The sequence below is a fragment of the Acanthochromis polyacanthus genome, chromosome 14 (assembly GCF_021347895.1).
Source record: "Acanthochromis polyacanthus isolate Apoly-LR-REF ecotype Palm Island chromosome 14, KAUST_Apoly_ChrSc, whole genome shotgun sequence".
NCBI lineage: Eukaryota > Metazoa > Chordata > Actinopteri > Pomacentridae > Acanthochromis > Acanthochromis polyacanthus.
Genome location: NC_067126.1, coordinates 25,003,629 through 25,029,355, shown reverse-complemented (window position 1 = coordinate 25,029,355; position 25,727 = coordinate 25,003,629). Strand labels below are relative to the sequence as shown.

The 25,727-nt window shown below is 40.4% G+C and overlaps 1 protein-coding gene across 1 annotated transcript; it reads right to left on the bottom strand.

The window, feature by feature from the left end:
• Positions 1-978: 978 nt before the first annotated feature.
• nxph2a (neurexophilin 2a) lies at positions 979-20,770 on the bottom strand. Its single transcript, XM_022193655.2, has 3 exons — positions 20,171-20,770; positions 19,889-20,038; positions 979-3,823 (listed from the first exon to the last, which is right to left on the bottom strand). The coding sequence occupies exons 2-3, from the start codon at positions 19,931-19,933 to the stop codon at positions 3,077-3,079; spliced, it is 792 nt and encodes a 263-aa protein (XP_022049347.1). The 5' UTR covers positions 19,934-20,038; positions 20,171-20,770; the 3' UTR covers positions 979-3,076.
• Positions 20,771-25,727: the final 4,957 nt, after the last annotated feature.

The window sequence follows — 25,727 nt, the reverse complement described above, 5'->3', positions numbered from 1 at the left end:
CTTGTTTTATGTGTGAATGCTTGGCACAAGCTCTAATTAAAGTGAGTGTGAGGCCATTCTTTCCTACTAGAAGAGACGTCTTCATCAGCGGCTTGCTGATCCTCGTCCGCCCCTCTCAGCACAGATCCTAGGAAAAGCCCCGATACCATCTCTGCTTCAGGACGCCTCTCCAACCTTTTATCTTCCTCCTTCGCTTTCCTCCACTAACCGCAGTGCTTGAAAGAGACGATGCCTGCAGTGGCATTGTCAAATTGAAAATTTCTCCTGCCATTTGGATTGTAGGAAATATGCAGTGGACAATGACACTGAAGAAGCAACAAAACCTCACATTTACTACTGATGATAAAGGAAATTAGCTCTGCTGCACTGAAATATAGGTCATTTAACGCTATTATTAATTTTAACACTTGGGTTTGACTCCCTTAAACTGAAAATTTCCTCCAAAGATAAATGCAATTATTCCTTTCTGAATGTCACACAAGAACACGCGTGCATGCATAAATTAGTGGCGTTAATTGACAGATAGTTGTGTGACATGGTCGACTGGCTTGCAAAGTGAAAGGTGTTTATCATTTGGCTGTCTAATAACCAGCACTATCACCAGTGAACAATAAAAGTGAAATGAATGTTGGCATTCCTCGTAGTTTTCCAAGGATTTGGATGCGTGCAGCAGGGAAGCCTGGTGTGACTTGATGCTTAAGGAGTAGGTGCCTCACCCTGATCAGATAAGAGTAATGGAAGCGAATGAAAAGACCCCTGTCCCTGATGGCCACAGCAAAATGGATGTGCTCCCTGAGGTGTACCTCTGGTATCATCCACGCCTGTAGACACAGATTTATTGCCCATTAAAAAGCTACACTGAAATGTACCTCTTAAAATGGTGTGTTTATCCTGTTGAGAGGTCCTTTCAGGAATGAAACGAGACAACTGTGAGCACCAACAGACTGGAGCCGAATCAGTGTGACAGTATGCTCTGAGCCAAGTTCAAATAAGGTTTAATGCCATAAAAACCTAAATTGATCTTTACAGTTACATTTTAACAAAATGAACTCTCTATGAAATCAAATGTTCCAAAATTAACATTTGTAATTACACTATACACACAGAAGTGCTCTTATGCCTATTTTACAGGGGAAACTGTTCAAACAAGATCAGGCAAGCAGAAAATCAGAAGAGGTGCAACCTGCAACTACACAAATGGAAATCAAAGCAATCTATAACTATAAGCAATAAATATGACATTTATCTACATGATATTTCTGAACAAACACCAAAAATAAGGAACAGTATACTTACTGATATATTTCTCTGGAAAAATTTTGAATAAACTGACATCATTTACTCTGAAGCCATAATTAAACACGTTTAGTTTTAGAGTTACACGTTAATACACAGCATTTGCACAAAGGAGCAGAACTAAAACATAAACATAGATCAACTCTGATTTCGTTCCTTATCATACACCTTACTTCATGTGTATAAGGTGACAGGATCATTTACAGCTGATGGGGAAAGACATGAGATACAACAGATAAAGTAACACTGACAGAAATGATTGCTATGTCCCTGGATATGTGCAAACAACACAACCTACGGCATTTAATGTGCAGACGGCCTTCAACGAAACCTTTTCAACTGTTTTAGTGATCGCTAAGTCAAAGCACATTACACCTTGTACTACGAGACTGGATGTTATCCACTTTCACACAAAATGCAGTCAACTTAAGCCTGCTGTACATTTGGGAAATGTCTGATATTTCAAATTTAGTCCCTCTTCTCATTAAAATTGCAGAAGGATTCTGTACTTCTGCCTTTTTTTCTCTCTCTCTTTTAGTTTCTCCACTCTTAGTAAATGAAATTTCCCAGGCTAATTAAAGCCTATTAAAGACAGGTAATGTCAGGGCTGGTGGCGGGACCATGACAAAGTGCTGATAATTGTCTGCCAGACTCACTAAATCCACCTGTCCTGCAATTATTGCTTCCCCCTCCCCACCTCTCCTGACACATTAATCCACTGCGGGGCTCGCTCGGCAGGCTGATGCCTCAAAGTGCATCCTGCAAACACAGATGTTGGATTTCAGAGTAGTTTAGCATACACATGCCTTATGATGACTGCAGCAGAAAACCAACACATTTTAAGGAACAAACAAGACAGCAGCCACATTATACATGGATGGGTACCTACATATGTGTGTGCATAAATTTACGATCACGCTCTCGGGTTTCTTTTGCTTTAGATTTGTCGGATCAATTTATTTTATCATGGGCACTTTAAATTAGGTTGAATCAATCAATCGGCTTTGTCTCAGTCCCTACAAGAGGAAGATAACAGAGATAGAAGAGTGGTTGTAAGACCTTATTAATTGTTGAAAGCGTCTTGAAGAAATACCCATTGATCACACTAATTAGTAATAACAGACATTGTCCTGTCTGTGTTCTGTTAACAGGTACAAATGGATGTTAGCTCCATTTCAAAGACAATGAACGGATCTTTTTTTAATAGTCAAGATGTAGTGATCCTCCAAGTGGGACATTTTTAATTTTATGCCCCGCTGAATAACTGTTCAAATGTTTGTAATTATTAACACGATTCATCGTCTCGTCATGCTTCATCCCATAACTGTTTCAACAAGATGAGGAAATGGTTTGATAATGTTAGCATCAGTGCAGCGCTTAGAGAAGTTTGCTCTGCACTTCCAGCTGGGGAGGCTCCTTGCCTGTGGCCTAGCCTTTAAGGAAACATCTGGACAACATACTAATTATACCAGGGGTTTACAGAGACCATGTGCTGTTGTGATGTGGGGGGATTCACCCAGGGTAGGTAGCTTCCACCGAATCCCAAGTCAACTCCTAAAACCAAGTCCCTGGACACCTAACTATCTGAAGTGTTAAATCGGTATACTTGTGCAGCGTATACAAAAGTGTTGCCAAATCCCTCCAGTGTGTGTCCCTTTGTCAGCTGCACCTCCAGCAGTGTCTCAGGTATTTAGGTGTATTGGGACAAGGAGTTAAGAGCGTGACATGTGCATTATTTAAAGACAAAACAAAAGGTGAATGTATGCTAACAACAGCTAGGTCATCCAGTGGAGGAGTAAGGTGTGTCACTGTGGTAGTTGTAGTCGGGGCATACCTTCTGCACCAGTTTATAGTCTACACTGTAAAAGGCTATATAGATGCATATGACTTTGAAGGGTTTCGAGCACAGCCATGACACGTGGCTCTGCGTCTGCTCCTGATAGCACACCTTGGATGGGTCAAAGCCGCACAGGGCAGTCTTCTTGTTGCGGTCCGTCTTCTCGTATTCAATGCGACAGTTGAATGATTTGGTGTCTTTGGTCTCCAGTGTGGACTGTTGGGCGATCTCAAACTCCACCACTTTGGAGGGCGGCACCAGGCTGACCGACACGTTCCCCAGGCCCGTGGAGTTGTGGCGGAAGTAAACGCTAAAAGTGCCGTTCCCGTGGTCCACGATCTTCCCTGTGATCAGCAGGTTGAGTTTGACAGTTTTGATATTGGAGTGGAAGTCCCCCCACCCGAACATCTTTTTGAACTTGCCAGTCTTGACGATGGGTCTGCGTTTAGTTCTGGCCTGCGCGCCCTGAACATCTGTCTGGTTAGATAACCAGTCCCAAAAGTCCTCCATGTTCTGTAAATATGTCAACTCCCTCATGTTGCTCTTGAACTCGGGGGAGCCCTTGGCAAACAAACGCAGGGGGTTGAGGATCCGTGGACTGGGCCCCGTGGGAGACATCTTGTGTTCATTATCAGTGTCCCTCCACTCTATGAGCTCCGTGGCTCCTCCATGCACTTTCCTGCATGTGACCTTTATGGAGAGCAGAGCACAGGTAGACAGAAAAACAACATTAATTAATGTGACACAGTAATTAAAATAACTGTTCCCAAATAGTTTACAGTTATTCTATAAAAGCTGAGTTTCTTATTGGCTGTTTCAAATAACTCACACACAGACAAAAGCAAAGCATTTCACTTCCAGAGTAAAATGGAAAAAAATAAGAAACCTTCATATTGTGTGGTGATATCTTTCAGACAATAATTCTTGCAGAAAATATCATTATGACAAATAACAGTGCTGTCCACCCTGATTGCCGACTTGTTTCTTATGTTTGCACTGTGAAATGGCCACAGCAGCACTGAAGCACTAAAGATGGAAATAACAAAATAAAGAAAAAGAAAAAAACCTGAAGCCGCCACTTATCACAACAGCTATTAGATTTACTTTAGGAAATGCTGAATTACAGCAAATGTACCCTTGGGAAAAATATACTTCGTAAACCAAAGCTTTACAAAAAGCACTTCAATCAGACAGCTAAAGGAGTGCTCAGTCCTTGGAAATAGGACCATTTATTGAAAATATAAAGTTCTGGACAGAAACCTGAGTCCTTGACATGACACAGTTTATATAAGCTCCCATCATTAAACTTTTCCAAAACAATTTAAAAGCAAATTCAAACTGAAGAACAGTAATGATTACATTTGGTTACAGTGTCTGTCACTGACACCTATGAATGCAGCAGTACTGAACATGATTATTCACCGAACCCAGTAATAACAAAAACAGCATTCAACTGCTTATCAAAATACTTGTGAATAAATAGCTATTAGCATGTCATGCTTATAAGTCAAATACTGATGCTTAGTTTCACAAATACATTTACAGGACAGTAACATTAATGCAATGTATGTTCTTCACAGAAAAATAATGAATATTTACATTTATTTTTTTCTTTATTTTTATTGAGAGATGCTCAATAACCTGATATCTGTACAGCTGAAGCCCACAGATGGTTAGCTTAGTTTAACATCAGGAAATATGCAGCCTGGCCCAGTCTAAATGAAACTTGAACCTTTAAAAGCTCAGTGCTACCACCAGTGAAAGACTAGCTTTCCTTCTGTTCAGGTCTTTATGCTAAGCTGAGGTAATAGGCTGCCGGGGTTAACTTTGTGTTAACTGTAGTGTTATTGATATCCAGAGGTTAAACTGGGATGGAGCCCACCGGAGCTAAACTCGGCCTCCTGACATCTTAAATCCACCCAGCTGGAGCTCAGCTCTGTCTCCTTCAGTATCAAAGCATTAGCAACTCACACAATTATTGGACTCTGTTATAGGACATCACTGCCTCATACTGACCAGACAAGTTTGGATTCCTTTTCTTTGACCTTATTAAACAGTTGTAGCCATCAAATCGCAGCAGAATCAATTGTGTCTCTAAATAAGGAGAACTCAATTTACAAATGTGGCACAACAGTTTTAATTCCGTAATATAGAAATGTTCTGAAATGGAATGGCAATCTTACCATACTTACTGTATGTAAATATCTGGATGTAGGTACTTCAGGTGACGTGTGCCCACCACTTAAATCAATGGTTTCAAGATAACAATTTTGACTTACTGATTTTGATAAAACTTTTAAGTTTCAAACCTGATTTTAGTGAGTTGGGTTGACATAACAAAATTGGTAACTGCATCAACTTAATATTGTGTACAATTAAACTTAATTTGTCATTTTTAAGATTTAAGTATTTAGTGTTCAAATACACAAATTTAAAATTCCTTTCAAATTAAGTTGAAATACTAGTTGGAACAACTTAATTTAACTTGATAGAACTGAATAAAGGATTTTTACTTTTAACTGGTGGTATCTGTACATGATAGATTTAATTTGCAATAGACTTATCTATCTCTGAAATTTCACCAAAGGAATGGACGTAAATATTAGAAAATGGTATTTAGCAAATTCAGCAGAAACATTTTTACAGTTGCTCTGCATGATCCATATACACAGAATATTATTTCTACATCACTATCACTACTTTCTACATGTGAAAAAGTCCCTGTGAAGAATAGAACTGTTTAGACAATGTTGTGAATGCTTCTGTGTGTGTGATGACTGAGGATAATGCCAGTACAGAGCATGAATGGCATTCCCTGAGCATCGCAACAACCAGGATGAAAGAGGTCTGATTAAAAGAAAAAGTGACTTCAATACATATGTGGGACAAAATTACATACATACACATATTAAGGGCACTGGACACACTGATGACCATAGATCATATTTGCATTATGTTTCTAATATATAAGGTTCCAATTACAAGATGATGAAAATCCTCTGGATTTATCATGGGAGCTGGTCTAAGATCAGAGGTGTACTTCCGTTTATACAAACTTCGGCTTGTAGTGGTGTCCAACAATGAAAGAGTCTTCGATAGTACTGTGCTAAAGTATACTAAGTATAATGCTAAGTGCTAATCCAGGCGCAGCAATGAACTGTGATCCCTTCTTGTACCTCAAAGCCGTTTAGCTTCAGGAGCGATTCCTGGTCCACTTCAGATAAAGCTTTCATAATTCACAGAAATAAGCTTAGCTAGTTTTATTAGTAATTAGTAGTGCCGGCTTTCCCCAGGCCCGGTTGTAGGGATCACTGAGAGAAGCAGATGTTGAAAGTACACAGCAGCGGCTGTTTGAATTCTCACTGAGATGCTGCACACTACTTCCAGACTAATTATAATTTCGCTGTAAGCCTAACTGAGGCATATGTGCACAAAGCTAACAAACTAGGTCTGTCTGCCACAATTTGTTTTGTCACAGTCACATACTTATAAACCTTTCCATCTGACATGCAAAGAGGCTTCATACATCTGCTGTGCAACTGTGTGTATAATAACTACAGCTTTTCTTTCTTGCACTGCTGTTGTCTCCGACCACGGTAACACTTTAATGCCGAAAGCGGAAGGTAATGGCTCGCCTATCTGGATATGCAATGTGAAATCAATGTGTCTCCCACGGACAGTGAGCCTGACCCATCTATCAGCTCTCACGATGCTTAATTAAGACAGTTGCTCCCTGTAAACATGGATGAATGAGGCAACACTGTAATAATGCTCCTCTGTGTTGTTCATCACATCCACAGTCATTTAATCAACCAATTGCAGTGGCATTATTCCCCACTGATATTGCCACTTAGTAATACCTCGTGTGAGCTCAGCTGTTAATTTGATTTGACTCGTATATATCACAATAACAGCCGCTGCTAAACTGAAAGTCTGTGGGCTCCCAACAGGACCATTTCCTCACTGCTGCGCACAAGTAAGACATGGCACTTTTCTTCTCACCAGCTCAAACTGTTATATCCGTTGCACATTGGGTGTCATGCTGTGCAGCTTCAGAGGTGAAACCAAATTGTCTTTCAGTAAAAATCTCAGGTGAGCTTTGTATAGGATGATTATAATGGAAATGAGAGAGGAGTTTAAGTATGATGAGCAACTGGGGAAATTGCTGTGACAACAAGAGGATCAGCAGAGGGATATCTAATACTTAAATGCCCCGAGAGAGATGAAGCACTGGGAACTTGAAAGCTTGCACTGACACATAGGCTTTGGTTTCTTTCTGTCTTGCTTTCTCTCAGCACACATACAGCGACAACACACACACACACACCAGCACACCTTGTTCATTTAGGTGGAAGCGGTGTCTCTTAAAAACACACTAAAGGAATCCGATTTTTTGTACAAAAAGAGGCAAGGTCTGATGAAGGAGAATCTACAAAAGCTTAATTAAGATTTCTTAATCGGTGCTGCCGTGCTAGAGGCATTTCAGGGCGACTTGAAACAAGACATTATTATGATAATAGCTGCAGACTTATGGAGCTGAAAACACCAGACCTCATTTCAACAGCATAAGGCAAAGTAACTAGTGGCAAACGCTGTGGATATCTGTCGGTGTGGTTTAGCTTCTTCCTTTTCCTGTATGTCCTACATAAAAACAGAGAGAGGTGCATGAACCTCACAAGCCCCTGCAGAGATTTTACGCTCACACACCACAACAGTCAGTGTTATATGGGCCCTATAAAAGAGCAAACATAAAGACGGTGGCACTATACAGGCTGTAATTTTAATGTCTATCCACCAGTATGGACTAAAATGGTGAAGTCTGACAAACACGAGCTCTAATGTGTGTGTGTGTGTGGTCAGGTGCTGCCTATACTTGTGGGGACCAAATGTCCCCACAACTCTAGGAAAACCGAAAACAATGTCATTTGTGGGGACCTCATTTCGGTCCCCACAAGTTTAAACAGTGTTTTCTTGGCCATGTTGTTGTTACTGAATAAAGGAAAAGGGCAAAAATGTTTCTTTAGGGTTAGGCATTGTTTTGGTCTGGGTTAAGGTTAGGGTTAAGGTTAGGGTTAGGGGTTAGATATGAATGGGAGTCAATGGTAAGTCCCCACAATGATAGAAAAACATAGTGTGTGTGTGTGTGTGTGTGTGTGTGTGTGTGTGTGTGTGTGTGTGTGTGTGTATTTATATATATATATATATATATATATACATATATAGTGACTGGAAGTGTAAACTGAGCTTCTTTTAATCAACGACATTTTGCATCTCCACTGACTAGAGGAGTGATAACTGTAATTTACACCTCTGTTATCTCAGGAACAAAAGGTTCCATATTGTATTGTAAGTGTTTGTGAAAGCAGATATCTTATCTATGCATCACAGACACTGCATCTATTATTGCACTCTGACCATTTTGGATTCCGAGGCATATTTGACAGATTTTACACCAGCAGTTACGTTCAAATGAGGAAAGAAACTGTCTGACAATTGGACTATTTAAATGATACATTCATTTATACAAAATTGTCTTAAAAAGAACTTCTAATATAATGCATACAGTGTGGGGAAAAACTTTGATAATCAATGTTTTGACCTGATCCAGCATTGTCAATATTAGATAAGTCCACTCTAAATAATTTCTGAGCAGGGTCAGTATTATCTGCCAGTAGCACAGGTTTATCAGTGTCAACATATATGTGATTTGATAAATAACAAGGAAAACCAAAGACATTCCCAAACTATGTCTGAGGTAGATGCATTACATTGTTTGTCCTACAAAGAGTACATCATAGTTATACTTTTCAACTATAAAATGTCCCACTCAACACATGATATGTTTGTATCAACACAGTTCCTATGGCTAAAATTAAAAGAAGTAAATTACATTAGCTGATGTATTTATTATTTTTAATTTACAAATATCGACATCTGTTTTGGCTTTGATATTATCTAGACTGCAATGAGCATCCCAGGCTTGCATCATTTGTACATATTTTAACAACAAGGGTGGGGAAACTCATCCATCCTCATCCATTTTTGCTGACATTTGTGCACCACAATGATCATTTTAAACTAAATATAAGATAAATAAAACATGCACAAATGTCACTTGTGTAGTTCAATCATTGGTTTGATTTATTGTTGTGCCGATCAATACATTTTGGAGGTATTAGTGACACTTAAATACTGACAGTAGCCCGAGCAGCAGGGAGCCACACAGTGAGTCAGAATGAATCAGCCTCGACATTCATCTGTAATGAGCATTATGGAGCTGGCTGCCTGCTTGTCCCGTGGGTAGACATATCTTTTAGGGGCCTGACATAAAGGTAATTGCCATAGTGACCAGAACTAGCCTCTAGAAAGTTATTAAGAAGCCAGTGACATCTGGCTTCTGGATCTACTGAAGAGATGCCGTTAAAATGCATTTGCAGTGAGAAGCCGGCGACATGGTGCTCGTCTGTGATGGGTTCTGGGCCGCGGGCAAGGCTACAGTGTTGTTTTGATGGCGACCATGGAAATCTCTCTCAAGCTCCCCCAGTTGACAGTGTGGCCCCCCCACTCATGATCTGAGATCTGCTGCTTTGTTTCTTTGTCATCATTTTGTCTGTTCTGGAAATGAAAACAATGCTTTTGCATCATCTTCATTTACAAGTTCCTTGTTTCAGGGAACTAAAATAATCTGTTTTTGAATTTTCCAGAGTTGATTTTTTTTTCTCCAGCACATAAGGCTGGGATATGTGTCTGGGGAAAATTGGTTTCAGGCATCTTTCTCACAATAAACAAAATGGGCAATTAACCTGCTCATCAGTGCAAGCAGAGCAGTTCCAATGATGCACTCCACTGTTCTTCATGGATTTATCTGTGCAAATTGACCTCACTTTGGTGGTGCAATTCATTTCTCTGCTAATTTTCTGTGTCTGAAGCTTCATTAACTTGATGCGCTTCTACGTAGTAAAAATCTGGACACCCCATGAAAATTACACCGCCTTCACCACTGCCTTTCGTGATACTTTCCCAGCGCCATTGCAACACAACACCTGTCATATTCGAGCCCCTCAGCCTGTGCTGCTAGCATTAGACCGCAGATTGTTGCAGAGCCGGATTGACTGCAGCCTCTTGCTTTCAAACATCCCGACATGACAAGTGGCTCCATCCGCGTTAAACCCATTCTCAGCCTGCAATCCCCTGCCCTACGTCCTTCCTTAGCCATCTTCCTCGTGATGTTACAGGGCATATCATTTGTAATGATTCACACCCAGAGCCGGTTCCAGGAGAGAAGACCCTGGAGGCGCTTAGGCAGCCCAGAGTGAGAGTCTACATTCAGCTGAAGAATAGATTGGTGCTCTGATCGCTGGAACAGCCTCACGCTCCAGAGCCATCACTTTTAATCAGAGGCCATCCAGGGAAACACATGGCAGGTGCTTCAGCGCTGTGGTGGATCGCAACAGCAAATCCACACCCGGGGCACCTTACCAATCACACAAGACTCCGGTTAGTGTGTGTACGTGTGCATGTAGCATATCTACAAGCCCCCAGTATAATCCTTTAGGTCATTACTACCTGATCTCTGTGAGGAAGAGACAAACTACAACTTCTACTACCAGGGCTCTCCTGCATGGGACGATGCACATCCTATTTTGGATCTGTGGCTTATTTATCATCCATACACTTGACATTAATGAGCTAATGAGCCCTCTCATTGCTACATTTGAAGCCAAGAAAAGATTTAATGCATTTCTTTTATTACTATATTTTGAAACAATACATCATGTTCTGTTTATACAATTTATTTCTATGGTCATGTAATGGTCATCCTGACCTCCAGGGCTCTGAAAACTACTCCTGTATCCACTGCAGTATATTTAACCCAGGCCAGCACCTGACTGTCAAGAGGTTTCATACATGTGTTGATCATGAGAGGAGAGATTGATGACAAGCTGAAAAAAACCCAATTCTGATGTTTTCATTTCTATAATTCCTGCATTGTTGTATCTCCACTTTATAGAGCTTCTACTTCTCACTGCTGATGCTCAAAACACGTCAGTAGCATCACATGCTTTCGTTAAATGTATAGCAAATGTGTGCTAGTGCGGCCAAGCTGCTCACGTGGATGAGGAGGCACGCAGAGAATGATTAATTAAAAATTCTAAGGTAATAATAATGCAACTTGTTAGCATCAAACTCTACTCTTTGCTGTACGTGTGCACCCTGAACGGCAAGTGTGTGAATTTGATTTCTTGCTTCACATAAAGAAAAATAAAGTGCAGCAAAAACTGCAACCAGAATGATGTAATGGCAAGAAAACGCACGATGCACAGATTATGACTACAGATTTGTTCTTATTGTCCTACAGCAACACAAAAGAGCAGGCATCCAGCCGCATAAAAACACATTACCCAAACCTTCATTAGGTGTACAGTGTTTAATTCAGTGGAACTAAGGCCCAAAAATCAAACAGGCTTATGGAAATATTAGAAAATTGAGAGCGAGAGCTTGTGTGAAAAACAGCCATGCAGTGTATCTGTAATGAGCATTACAGGGCTGGCTGACTGCTAGTCCCACAGGTAGACACATCTTTTAGCAATTTAAAAATAGATAAACCACCCTAGCCTTGGCAACACTTAAATGTGAACCTCTTTTTAGCATTCATAAGAAGTCTTAATATTTAATAAATGGTCTACAGCACATTATAAAATAGCTGTAAGCCAATACAGTACAAAGACTTAACAGTTCATTAATGTAGACTATTTTTTCGGGAAGAATTATAGCCTCTCTATTTTAAATGATTTTTAAAAACTTATATGGTGCTTCAAACTACTAATAAAGGTTTGAAATGTTTAAAAATGAATTGTTATATGTCAGATGAGGCGTTTTATGCTTCAGAATCCAAATGAAGGGCCAACAGCAACAAGCATTTGTCTTGCAGTCGTGTTCTTCTGCGGGACACTGTATTTATACCACGACCAAGTCTGGAGACAGAGCCCCTCTGACACAAGCCCACATTCCTCTTTAGCAAATTATAAATATGCAGAGGACTTGAGTGCTCAGTAGCGACTTCCTATCTGGTTAAGAACCAGCGGGAAAGTGCAAGGCAAAATTCTGATATCCCTCCCATTAGTACTCATTAGTGTAAATTATTTCATGATTCCATTGACGGCCTGCTCAGTAGTCATGGGTCAGATCAAACCCATCTTTGAACTCTGCCTTCATTTTGATCCCAGCTACACGTCTGTAAAGTTTCCCGCCTGCATCTTGCACAGTTGTGACTCTATCATGCTGACAAAATCTGCCCACAGACAGACCACACCTGCCAAAGTACTCCGAATCGCCTTAAGGGTCCCTCCTGCTACTGTAGGTTTCTCCAGGACCACGTTCTGCCACGACGACACACACAAACACACACATAGACTCACAAGGTGAAAGCAATACCTGCTTCGCTGTTGCAGCTTATAAATACGATCCTGTTAATTATTATAGTATCTAAATGTATATTAAGCTGAAAAAGGAGCTTGTTTGTTGTGGCGAAATATCATCTGACAGCACGTGATGTCACTCGAGGCTCCTCAGAACCTATGATTAGCATAAATTATAGCACGCAACATAACCCTCCTGTGGCTAACATAAATCATGTGATGTGAGCCATTAGCCATGTTTATAGTGTCAGTGCTCTTCTGCTGCTCAATCACACAATCCTCTTCTTTTCGTCTGCCACTGAACCGACACCCGCCGAGACAAAACCTCGCCTCATCTTTTTTGGACTCTGTTGGTATTATTGTCTGCACGAGTGTTCATACCGAAGCAATCTGTACCATTAGAGAGCATTCCCCTACAGGAAGCAATATGCTGAAGTGCACACAATCATACACAATTACCTCTTTCCCACAATGCAGAAGCTGCCAGCACAGAATTGTGGAAACATGCGTCAGTGAACCTTAATAAAGTGAGCAAATTACAGGAAATTATACCACAGTTAGCTCCGACCTTGCTGACATACCGCAGCATCCATATCAAGACTTCTCCAGGTATCACATCGACTTACGCTGTTTCATACGTATAACACAGCAACTATAAAGGCATCTTGAAGGCCACACGCCTGCTTTCTCTGTCTGTCGAGGATTTTGTCAGATCTACTGAAAACAGACATTACAAAACAATAGTTACGTATTGCAGAGTGAGTCAATCAGCCGTTAAAAATATTCTCCAGAAAAACTGCTCATTTCATGCCTAAACCATCCACATCTACTGTCTGATCCGGAAAACACACGACACTCAAGTTCTCATATTCCTGCTTTAACAATAAATCCAGGAAGAAGTGAAAGGCATCTGTTCTCCAGAATGTGTTTCTTTTTTCATGTCTAAAGTTAAAAATATATATTTTTGAACTTTTAGTGTTGCTCAGGTGAAATGCTTTTTGAAAGGTGATAAAAAAAAAATCTGAATTTTATATGCATTGAAACTCTTGATTGCTGCTTTGAAGAACATTTGATGGGCATTTTTTATGTCAAATTCAAATACTAAAACTTGTCTTATTACTGAGAAGTAATACAGCTGCATTCATAGAGTGCATTCATGTACAGACAGCAGTCTGCTACTCAGCTCCTATAATCACAAGAATAGCCCTAGTTGTTTTATGATTCATTGTTGAATTTTTTTGTTTGAAATATTGGATATTTTTAAACAATATGTTAGCATTTATTGCTGATCAAGAGGGAGCATATTAACTACTAACTGTATTTACTATTGACTAATTTTATCTACAACCTGGATAATATTTTATCATCTATAATTCTAATTTTATTCATAAATCCTATAGCTTAATCTGCCAAGTGATAAATTCTCAGATAAAAAAGGAGAATAATTGTAAAATTAAAAAAAAAAACTCGATGTGCAGTTGTGTAAAGTGAGGAGACCTGTAAAATCTCTTAACTGTTGCAGGAATCTAGGATGCATTTGACATTTAAAGGAGCACTTTGCTTACAAGCATCAGTAACTCTGACAAAAATAATAAATCAAACGATGAAAGAGGAAGCTTTACGTGACTGTGCAGGTAATCGCCTGGCATGGAAATCAATAAAAATGTATAATTTGCTTTGCTACATTATCACAGTTTAAAATAATATGTTTCCTCTTGAGTTTGTGAATTAACAGGCCAGGGGTGGTAAAAAATGGGATGCTAGTGAGCGTGGTGTGGGAAATTTAAATGCAGCGATGATGTTGAGTGTTAACAAAGATCCCACCAGGAGTGAGGAGTAGGAGGAAAGAGAGAGAGAGCGCGGAGCCTCCAGGTAATCTGGATACTTGCGTTATCTCACCACCTGCCATATATGACAGCAGCAAAGCCCTGAACACTTCACTTTTAGGCAGGCGTTACCTTTCAACGCATCATCAGTTTCATAATCCCCTTACATGGTCAAAGCGCCAACTCCTGTGCTGGCTCCTGACACCTGCCGCACACCTCCGTATGTCTGATAGCAGGGATTGAAGGGGATAATACCACAAAGCACATCGGACTCAGTGTAATTATCATTCTCTTGACCAATTTTTAACACCTTGTACTTTGTACAACAATAGTAAATGTGCTTGTAAAACTCCTTTAGCTAATACTTGAGGAGGCACGGCATGTTATTCTTAAATTAATACTTCAGGGTTTTGGTTTTAGTTTTCCTGCTTTCATCTCAGGAAGACATAATCTAAATGTTTCTCTCACTAAGCTTTTGTGCGTGTGTGTGTGTATATGAGAGACAGAGACACAGCTTCAATTTTGTGTTTTCTTCTTGTCAAATCTGTGCAGAAAATGATAGGGAGTGTTTTTATTCAAAAATGTTTCTGCTTGATTTGCTCAAACATGCGTACACTAAATTTGACAGAGCAAATGTTTCTATTCTCAAAGCAGATTGCGCAGCGGCTGATTTCACAGAAACAGCTCCCTTTGAAGAAGAAACAAGAGTTGGAAAGACGCTGCTTCCTTTTTCTCTGAGTAGCTCTGAAGACAGGTACTTCACAAGAAATATACAAAGACAGAGGGGAGCTGACAGTGCTTTGTTAGGGCTGAAAATGACAAGCTGAAAAGAAAGGCCTCAAAGCCTGGAGGCAGAGGAGGAAATGCAAAACTGAGAATAATCAGAAAAGAGATTTATTGTACTTGTTCTACAGCTGTCACACCTTGGCTTTTACAGGGAAGGAATGCAGTTTTAATTAAAGAGGTCAATCATTCTCCAGAGCTCTGACATGTAGTGTGATTGCCTTCTATAAGAAACCAAGCAGGTGGTAATTAACAACTTTGTATGTCAGAGTGTTTGGGAAATATGAAAGCATTCAAAGGTAGAAACTTTGCCTGTTCAAGTCATGGTTTTGTGCGATTACAGTTTCAGACATATTGTAAGTGAAAATATTCGACTGAATAAAAGAAAAAAAAGACATTAAATTCCCCAGACGACATTCCAACAACCTGACCTGACTTTTTTTTTTTCTTCTCAAAAACACTTGCAGTATATGACCTAATCGCCACATTTTGCTTTGCTGCAGCACAGCAGCGAAAAGCAATGCAGACAACAGCCTGCTAAACAGTAAGGCTGTGCATCAGGAGCTGCTGAACGCTTCTGACACTGCGGAGCGGTAATGACAGTGCTATAAGGTAGCAGAGCCTCCACATCAAACAGCGCCTCGGGCTGCACATCGCCCATAAAAATTCATAGCTGTGGACCAAGATCAGGAAACTCAACATCATATTAATAATACTGCCTGCACTCGCACCTCCACACCGGGTGTGAGTTGTTCTAAGAAAGCTCAGCACTTCCCTTCATCCTAAACAGTTCACATCACGAGAGCAGCAATCAGGAAAGTAATTGTGCTGTTCATAATTGTTTGACTTAAGTCTTTAATGGGCCATCCAGTAGCCAGATTAGGGATATTGTCAAAGCAAAGGGCAATTGTGTCACGACTATCAGTCATTGGGAGCGTCTTTCTCTTCATTTCAGGACCTTTATCATGGATTTATTGCCAGTACACGCACAATTATGATTGATGATTGGAAAAGGAATAGGCTGCGGGGCTCGATACAGTCAGTGCAAGCTGTAGTGGCTGCAGGCTACATTTGAAGGGTTTTCACCCGCAGAAGCGACAACCTTTCCTTCAGAGGTCCGAGACGACATGCAGGCTGAGGACTGAAAATGCCAGCGACTGTATTGTTTATGAGGGATTATCTAGTCAATCCTTCTGGCTAGAAAGATTGTGACCCCAATATGAGCGCAGATACACATCAGCACCATGTAAGCTCCAAAATGATTCCTGGAAGGCTGCACATGCATACGAGGCCCCCTTCACTCTGTCAATCCATGTTTAATCACTTCCAAAGAAATTTCCACTGGCCTGCCATGCCATTTTCTCTCATATTTCCTCCCCTCCTCCTCTCCCCACCCAATTTCTCTGGTGGCTTTTTGAAGACTTAAGTTCCACTCTTTTTTTTTTTCCCCCTCTTTCTTACAAGGCAAATCCTGGGAGAGGTTGATGTGAAGACCAGGCAGAGCAGGGATGTGAAGAATATAAACACAATTTTTTTTTATTGTCCAGAGGGAGAGGGGGGTTGCTGGGGGTTGGGCGGCGGGGTCTGTAAAAGAGACGGGGACCTTATCACAGCCCAGCAGCTCTGTAATTCGCCGCCATGATAAAGTGGCAGCGCGGAAAACCTTACAAGGCTGGCACAATCCAAAGACGGATTAGGTTTTTCTGACATAAGCTTCCTGAAAAACTAATCAATCAGCCCATGCAGTATTATCAGAAGCGTGAGATTAAAGAGCTGCTCCTAATCCCCCCACTGTACATTTTATTACACTTCCCAGTGTTAGTTGCCTTTAAATATACAATAAATAAATAATAAAACCAAACCTAATTGAGCATGAGGAAGGGGAAAAGGGTTAAAGAGCCCTTAGAGAGGGATTTTATGTAGAATTTGTGTTTTGTTATGAAGACAGGGATAAAACTGTTGTCCTTGCCAGCACACTTTTTGACTTTGAATAGAGCATCACTCTGTCTGGCAGGGGGTGAAAAAAATCCTCTGGCAGAATTTTACACCAATATGGCTGGCTAAAATTGAATCACATCAATTCTTTCTTTATTGTAAAGATTTTTTTTCCCATTAATATGTGAACAGATATATTATCAAGTAACGGCATGTTAATAAATAAATAACAGTCGAAAAGGCTAAATCCTTTGAGAAATAACTTGTAATCCCTTAAATCACTGCACATCAAAGTTGCAGGGATGAACTCCAAGCATGGCATGATCCAGACGCATTCAGCTGACTAGTACCCAGCTAAGCTTTGTCTCTCCACTGCGTCACACCCTTCTATCAGGATGCTTGCGCCTTCCCTGCTCAGTCCAGCCCTGGGTGGTGTTTTCTGCAACAGAGAGGGTAGCTATACATTTAACACCACCGCTGATCCTCTTGGCATGGGCCACATAGATGCTTTGTCGTGACACAATATTACCAAAGAACTCTTACCCCGGCAATAAGTTACAAAGGCGTAATAGACTTTGTCAACGTCTTCTCAACACTTAATCCCAAGCAGAGTTGAAAAACCCACTTTCACTGCATGCAATCTGTGGAATAGAGGCAGAGCAGCACAGGCAGAGAGAGAGAGATGGCAGAGAGCAAGGCTCTCAAATATGTTTCATCTTCATCTACATTGTTCTGCTGTCATTGCACAGAGGATAACTGCAGCAGATGTCATGGGGAAGAATGGATTCTCCCAGGATGGCTTTGACCCTCTTATTTGTCCCTGGGGTATGGCACAGATGCTGGGGCTGAGGTTACGATTTCACCACTTGATTCATGTTCTGAATGTTGTTTTTTGTTTGAGTGTGTGCATAAGGGGTGAGAGGAAGAAAAATGTGGTTTTGTTTAGGCATCTTATTGTGGATATTCCTCCTACTGCAAGCACATAACCTCGGCTTAAAACAAGATTTTACAAGAATGTACGTTTTTTAAAAATCTTTTATCAAAGGGTACCCTGATAGTAACTTGGGTTAATATCTGGACTTGCAAATGAGGTCATCCTTATGCATCCTTCCAGAGTCTCTTGAACTAAGGAAAGAGACAGTTCAAGAGAGTTTGGTGACTTACTTCATGCTTTTCATCAGCCTCATGGTTCTGCATTTCCACCCCCTATGAACGTAGGACAATATTGATAAGTGCCAGTATGTCCCCAGTCAGACAGTGGTGAGTCTGCTGGGAGGGAAGCCACTGAGGCATATAAAGAGAAGCTCTCCAGGGAGGCAGTCTGCCTCTCTCTCTCTGGAGGCGCAGCTCCCAACAGGCACAGGGCTGATTACAGCAGCAGCCAGAGCAGACAGCATTTTGCTTCTGCAGCTGCACAGTTCAAGGCTATCTTTAAAGAAGCCCTCTTTGAGGATAGCACAGATGTGAAGAACTTCTTCAATCACATGGCATTTTCTGTTCAGGTCTGATCATGGCAAGAGTGTGTAAAGTATGGATGATCACGATAAAACCCGCAACGACTATAGCTACAGCCGAGGACAACATCAGCAGATGTTCAGAAAAAGTGGAATAAAAAGACCTTTATATTTCCCTAAAGCTCATGATCTTTCTTTGGAGTGCTGATTGCAATAAAATCTAAATTAAACCAGAGAAAGATTACATCCAGAAGCTTAGCACAATCAGACTCTGGTAAATACTAAATAATTTCCTGTGTATTTACAGGGACGTCATCATGGCACAAGTTATCAAGGAAATATGGCACAAGCTTTGGAAATCTCTGAGTTCTGCAATTTTAATCTATTGTTCTTAGCTGTCATTTTTAAAACTATGGCCTCGTTTGTAGCGTGACACATAACAGATGTCTGGAGTTCAACACGGAGGTCAAACCTTGTTCGCGTCTCGGAGTAAAATAAATTCGAATGACCTCATGATGTACATGTAACAAAGAGGCAGATTGCATTTCCACAACAGAAATAAATTATAAACTTTGCAAACCTTCACATTAGTAAGTAAAAGTTTAAATCTCATAAATAGTTGATTGTTAATTTTGAACTACAATAATAATATTTTTCTGTAAATTAAGCAGCAGCTATAATAGGCTTTTTTTTCTTTGCATAATGAGAGATTCATGTAAATGTTCTATATATATAAATGAGAAAACTGAAGTTCCTGAGAAAAGTCACAGTGTTTAATAAGTTAATTAGCTGCATATTTAATATCACAGGCATACCGGCAAAGGTGGCAAAGCTGGAGTTTGTCCTGGAAAATGAAATACAATCAGCCAAAATGCAAGGTATTATTTCTGCTAATAAAACATTTTTTTCAGTAGGCTGAGAAATAAATCACCATATTTAGAATTCTGTTCAGGAATGCTACATTTTAAGGAATACGAAAAAAATCTGTTTTGTTGAATTAAAAAGCATTTCAGTGGGCAGCCTGCAAATTCAGATAACATAAAAACAGGATTATCCCCTGTAAGACTGAAAGAGGACTTGTGGTCGGCACACAAATTTGCTGCTACTTACTGTGCTAAGTGCCATAAATTTATTTAATTTGTGTGATGGACAGCAGATCTACAATAATTGGCTACAAAATACATAAATATAAACCAAAGAGGCAGAAACATTTGACTATATGTGAGCCAAACCAATTTCTTGTCAGAGCCCAGCAGCTTTATACAAACACTCTACTTTTTTTTTTTTTTTTTTTTTTGCCTAATTTGCCTCCTCGCATTCAGTCCTGTCACGCCTCACCTGGTGCAGGAGGACAAAAAACAAGAATGTTTGCAGAGCACTCATCTTCAACGACTTCTCGACTTATTCAAGATGAGCGGCGACTAAATCCTCTCTGGAAGATTTGGAGAGGGGAAGGCGCACATGCCGCTGAAACATCGCTGTGGTCACCTGGGAAGGGCGAAAAATGGGAATATTGACGACGTTAAACCACTTAAAAGCCTCGTGGTAAATTCACAAGGACCCCACAGATGGGACATTTGATTCTTATCGTTGTGAGGAAATAATGAACTTTGTTCTTACCGTTTTTCAAAGGTAATACCTCACTTAGTTGGGTAAGGCGGCTGGGAGCATCCTCGGCCAATCCACTTTCTGCAAAGAGTCCTAAAATCCTGTCAAAGCGTCTCCTTCTGTCGGGATGTGGAGGGAATTTCCCCTGAGCAGCTGGAACTCTTGGTTTGCTCTACAAACAAGATGAAACGTCTACATTCAGCGGCTCAGTTGCAACAACACTCCTCTAAGTTTCCAATCCAGCCAAGCCGAAATAAACTGTGGACTATATTTTCCCCTACTTAATCCGGAGTAATGTTAGTATTAAGACGCCGATGTATGCGGTAAAATACAGCCAAGAGAGCCCGTATCCCAGTGCCAGGACTGCAGTCAGTCAGACAGCAGTGCGCTCGCTGTGTCCGCTCTTCAGCTCTACTTGATTTCAGTGCGCAAAATCCTCCGCTGCGCGTCTGGAGACTCCAAGGTCGGCGCGCATCCGTTCAGAGTCAGACCCAAAGATCTACCTTTGAAGTCTTACTCTCTCCATCTAGGAGACAAGTGGGCTAAGAGGCTTGATGTCACTGTTATCCGGTTTTGTTGAGGCACACATCCACGGTTTAACCCTTTAAGCGTTCAGACGTGTAATCTGACTCGTGCAAATGATTAAACTACTGCTTTAACTGAGGATGAAAGTCGTGGATGAAAAATCGGACATGTAAATTCAACCACATTAGTGCAGATGCAAGCTGTGCTGCTCTGTTCCATAAGAGATGTGTAGAATGTGTACAAAACTCTGATCCATATTTTATTTTATATATTTTTATTTATGCAGTAACCACTTTCGGTTTACACGCATACCCATGCAGCGTCCCTGACCACAGTTCACACAGACAGCAAAAGGTCAAACATTGTGCTGAAAGCTGTACAAAGGCAATAGGCTTTCCAACTGTGGACAAGACTGGTATCTTGGGATCTCTTTGACTTTGGCACCACCATGTGGCTGCAGCAAAAACTCTCACTTTCTGCACTAAAGTTTAAAGTTACAGCTGCATGCATAAGTCACAACATTAAAACTACTGACAGGGGAAGTTACTAGCATTGCTCATCTCCCTATAATGCAATGTTGCGCTGGAAAAATCTGGGTCCTGGTATTTAGGCAGTTGTTACTTTGACATGTACCACCCCACTAAACGTAACTGTAGATCAAGCATATCTTCCCAGCAGGAAAATCTGCCCTGACACGTCACAAAACCTGCTCAGGAATGGCTCGAGGAACAAGGCAAAATGCCTAAGACACTGACCCAGCCTGCCAATTTCTTAGATCAAAATCTGATCTAGCAATTATGAGAAGCATGAGAACAAACCTTATCTATGGAGACACCACCCTGAAACGTATAAGACCCAAAGATTCCACCAGCAAAAATCCTGGCGCCAGACATCGCATGACGTCCCGGGTCAAAAAATACCAGACAAGTGGTTTAGATATTGGGACTGATCTGCACAGTTTGCAGTGTGGAAATAAAATGACAAGTAGTTCATGTTCAACTGAATGTTTGCAAGACCAGTGCATGTAAATGTTCTCTACATTAAAGCATAACTTCATGGCAAAGGCTTGTGTTAGAGACGGGTAAAATCACGAAACGCAAGAAGATCAGTTGAGGAAAAAATGTTGCTGAATAAACCACTGAGGCAGTATCAGTTGAGTGTGCAGGTATCTCCTTACTGTTTTCTTTCTTTTCTATGCCACACATAGAAATTTGATTTATTGCAGTCTGGTCTATCTTTTTTTGATAAAGGGAAATAGTCACATTTGGGCGCAGCTAAAACAGCAACCACACAATCTAAATATGTATTACTGTAGATTAGTTCAATTTTTGAAGTACCAAACTGCAACTGACTCCTATGGCGCTAAACAAAGTATCCATCACTTTCTAATGTCTCATCTTCTTGGAGTTGCAAACATTTTACTAAACCAGTCACATTCACTGTTTGTGTGATGGTAGCAATAAGCAGTTGTATGAAATTGAGGTACATATTGTGGGAGCCAACAGGCTTATACCTGAGGCCTATGCATTAAATCATTTGCTGCAGTCTGAATGTCCTTGAAAACACTTCTTGTTTGTCACTTTGTTATTCAAAGAGCATAATTGATACAGATATTCAGGAGCAGTTGGGAAAGAGTGGGTCAGCGTGTCCCGAGGCAGCGTATTCAGCTACGCTTAATGGAGCTGACAGGACGCTGCAGAGGTAGCGGCACGATGAAATTCTAGAATAGCACTCAATGTACAGACGTTCCACTCCCACACTGTACACACAGCTACAGAGAATTAGTGTGTGAACAGTTAAGGACGCAAACACCCTCTGTCTTATGTCAAAGTTACTGGAATCCTTTCACATGTGTAAAGCAGTCTTTCAAAATTCAGGAAATAAGATGACGCACGCAGTTGCAAAATGTCTGCATGTAAGGACTGTACACTAGTCATACTTGAAGTTTGTCCTGGGCACTGCTCATTCTAGCTGACCGAAGCAATAAATATGGAGTTAACTCAAGCCAGCTCTCTCTCTGCTGTCCTCATTTCATTGAAGGTTGTAGTTTATTGTTACACAAGTCATGAGATAACTTAAACAAAGATGGCAGACCTCTGTAATAAACATAATCACAGAGTTTGGGTTATTAATACAATATTCCTTAAAATAAAAATAAAAAAAGAATAAAACAGGAATTTCTTAATTCTACAAACTGAATAGATTGTATCAAATCTAGATTTGTTTATTAGTGTTGAGTGGCCTCTCAGAGAAGGTAGAATCACGGATACAAAGACCAAAAGAGAACATTACAATACTTTGTCTATACTGCTGTGATACTGTTCCAACACCAATTAAAGACCCTCCCACATTTATTCTGGCATGTCTGAATAAAAGTAGGACAATAGACGGGCATGAGTACACACAGCTTATTCTGTACACAGGTGTTCTTATCGGCATTTTATGGTTCCTATAAAGGCTCAATGGGAAAAACAATCTTTATGCTATATTACCTACAGATAAAACTCCGTTGTCCTGAACAATCAAAGACATATCAGGCCTCCAGTAACCTTTGATATGAACTAGATTTCAGCACGCACGACTATAACATATCCAAAATTATATATATGATGCAACTACTTGATAATATGAACAATTAAGACAAGCAGTATCTGCCTCAATGTCTAGCAGGAGATAATGTTGCAACCCTCCTGCCATGGTTCAGAGGAGGTTCTGTACTTCCTCTGATTCAAGTACTGGCAAATAATGACAACATAAACAGCTCAGTTTGCTTTTAGGGATTTCAGATGAACCAAAATGTTCTGAAATATGCACATGTGTTTGTGACACTAGTAATTTGCTGAAAATTATTCCTTTTTTTAATTGATAATGATGATGCAGTGTTAAGCACCTGGTAAGTGAAATGAAGTCACACATAGATGAAACCATCAGATCAGAGCTACTTTTTGGGGTGTTTTCGGGCTTTGGCATCACTGCCTGGTTGAACAGCTGAATCACTTTTTATCTTTTGCAGCAATCAACATGACAGTGCAAGAGTTTCCCAAAAGGCCTGTTTGTTTTCTTAATGCAGGCAGATGCAACTGGAAGGCATCAGTTTGGCAGAAAACTGCCAGTTAACACACAGCATCTTCCTCTTTTGGCACATTGCATCTGGATGGTGGCATGTTGCTATGCTTTCACATTTTCTTGCTGAATTCTCAGGATTTTATGAGCACATCACAATCCATTGTACTTGCTACACATCATAAAATGATGTTTGGAGCATGAGATTCCCCATCTAACAAAAGTATGCCCTAATGAGCACATGCTAGTCCTCAGCCCAATCTTCCCATTTTTCTTTGTCCTCTTTTCCTTCTTTGGTTCTGTGCACTTTCTTATTTTTGTCACTTGCCTTCTGCAGACCTAGATGCTCTGTTGAACTGCCTGACCTTTCTTGCAAGAAATAAATCATTAACAGACAAACTCTACTGTTGAAGACAATCTTGATTATTTCAGAGGTAAACGCTCCGCTGGACCAAAGCATATTAAATTTCCAACACAATACTAAATTCCAGAATTTTGAATCTATCTTTGTGAGACTCTCATCAGTACGCCGCAGTTTCAAGATGGAAATAGTCACCCATGGTGTTGAATATGGTGCTTATTTTGCTCATGTTACAGAGAATATAGATGACACCAATGGACATGCTAACAAGGTAAAAAGATTGATTTCCGCTGAAGGATGATTTTAGCTAATACACAGCTCATTTCATCCCCTATGTGAAAGGTGCAGCCTCCTCTTAATTACACTAGAGTGACAAAGTCCCTATTGTAGTTTGAAGGCTTTAAGACTTTCTGGTTTGATGAAATATCCATCAATGTTTTTTGCAGTAAAGTGGCAATCCATGCAATAATTGTTAAACATTTTAATTTCAGACCATAGCAACAGACTGGCTAACAGAATGGTTGACATCTTTTCTTCCCTGTGGTCTGAATGTTTCGAGGATGTCTGAGTGGTGCTCTAGTTCTTGCGAAAAGAAAAAAGTGCTAGGTCCAGTACAATAGTCAGGTTGAGGCAATGAGCAGCCTTGTAAGTTCATTCTGGTTTCACAGTAGAGTGGTCAAGCCTCAGGTGCCCTTTAGGAGTGGAATCGTTGGCACTTACTGTAATGTGTCAGTGTGCGCCAAACCATCTAGTTTGTACATCTTGTAGCCCGACCATGTCTGATAGCAAAAACATGCTTTTTCTGAAAAGCCACACTTGATGACAGGGTGAAAAACCTGCTGTCACAATCCCACTGGGGATAACACCATAGCTTTTCAGACAGTCACTACATCCTTTTTGTACACAAGGAGAGTGACATTGAGCATTCTATGAGAATCACTTGTACAGATTTGTTGTTCCAGTATGTGTCACATACAAGTCATTTGTCTGCCTTTCTTCTAGAGAGAAAATTACATTACAGGGCCTTAATATGAATGGATTAGGAGTTTAAATGCAATACTGAAATGAACAAAGGTTCTTTTTTGTATTTGTTAATTTCAATGAATATTTTTTGTACTATAGTTTGGCAATTCGGTGCTTTTGGTGTGCTTAGTTTTCATTTATACTTTAGGATCTTTGATGTTCTTCAGTTCATTACCTGTTTTTTGTTGTTATTTCATGTAGTGCAGCACAATATATCATTTCAGCATTGACGTGTGTGTGCATATTTACAATAGTTACATCACATGAAGTGCAATGTGAAGCAGGCATGGTTCTCATTTTCTGTTTTATTTATTTTATATACAAAACACCGGCATTGTTGATATGCGGCAAAATCACCAACAAACAGAAGAGGAACACTGAAAAAGAAGATCTGGCTGCAAAAAGAAATGTAACATTGGTTTTATAGAAGTATTTTGCCGACAGAATGTTTGGCATGATGTTTGGCAGACACCAGATACTACATATCATCCCATACACTCCTCTCCCACCATCAAGCACGGTGGCGGCAGCAGCATGATGTTGGGATGCTTTTCGGCAGCAGGCCCTGTAAGGCTTGTAAAGGTGAAATCAACGCAA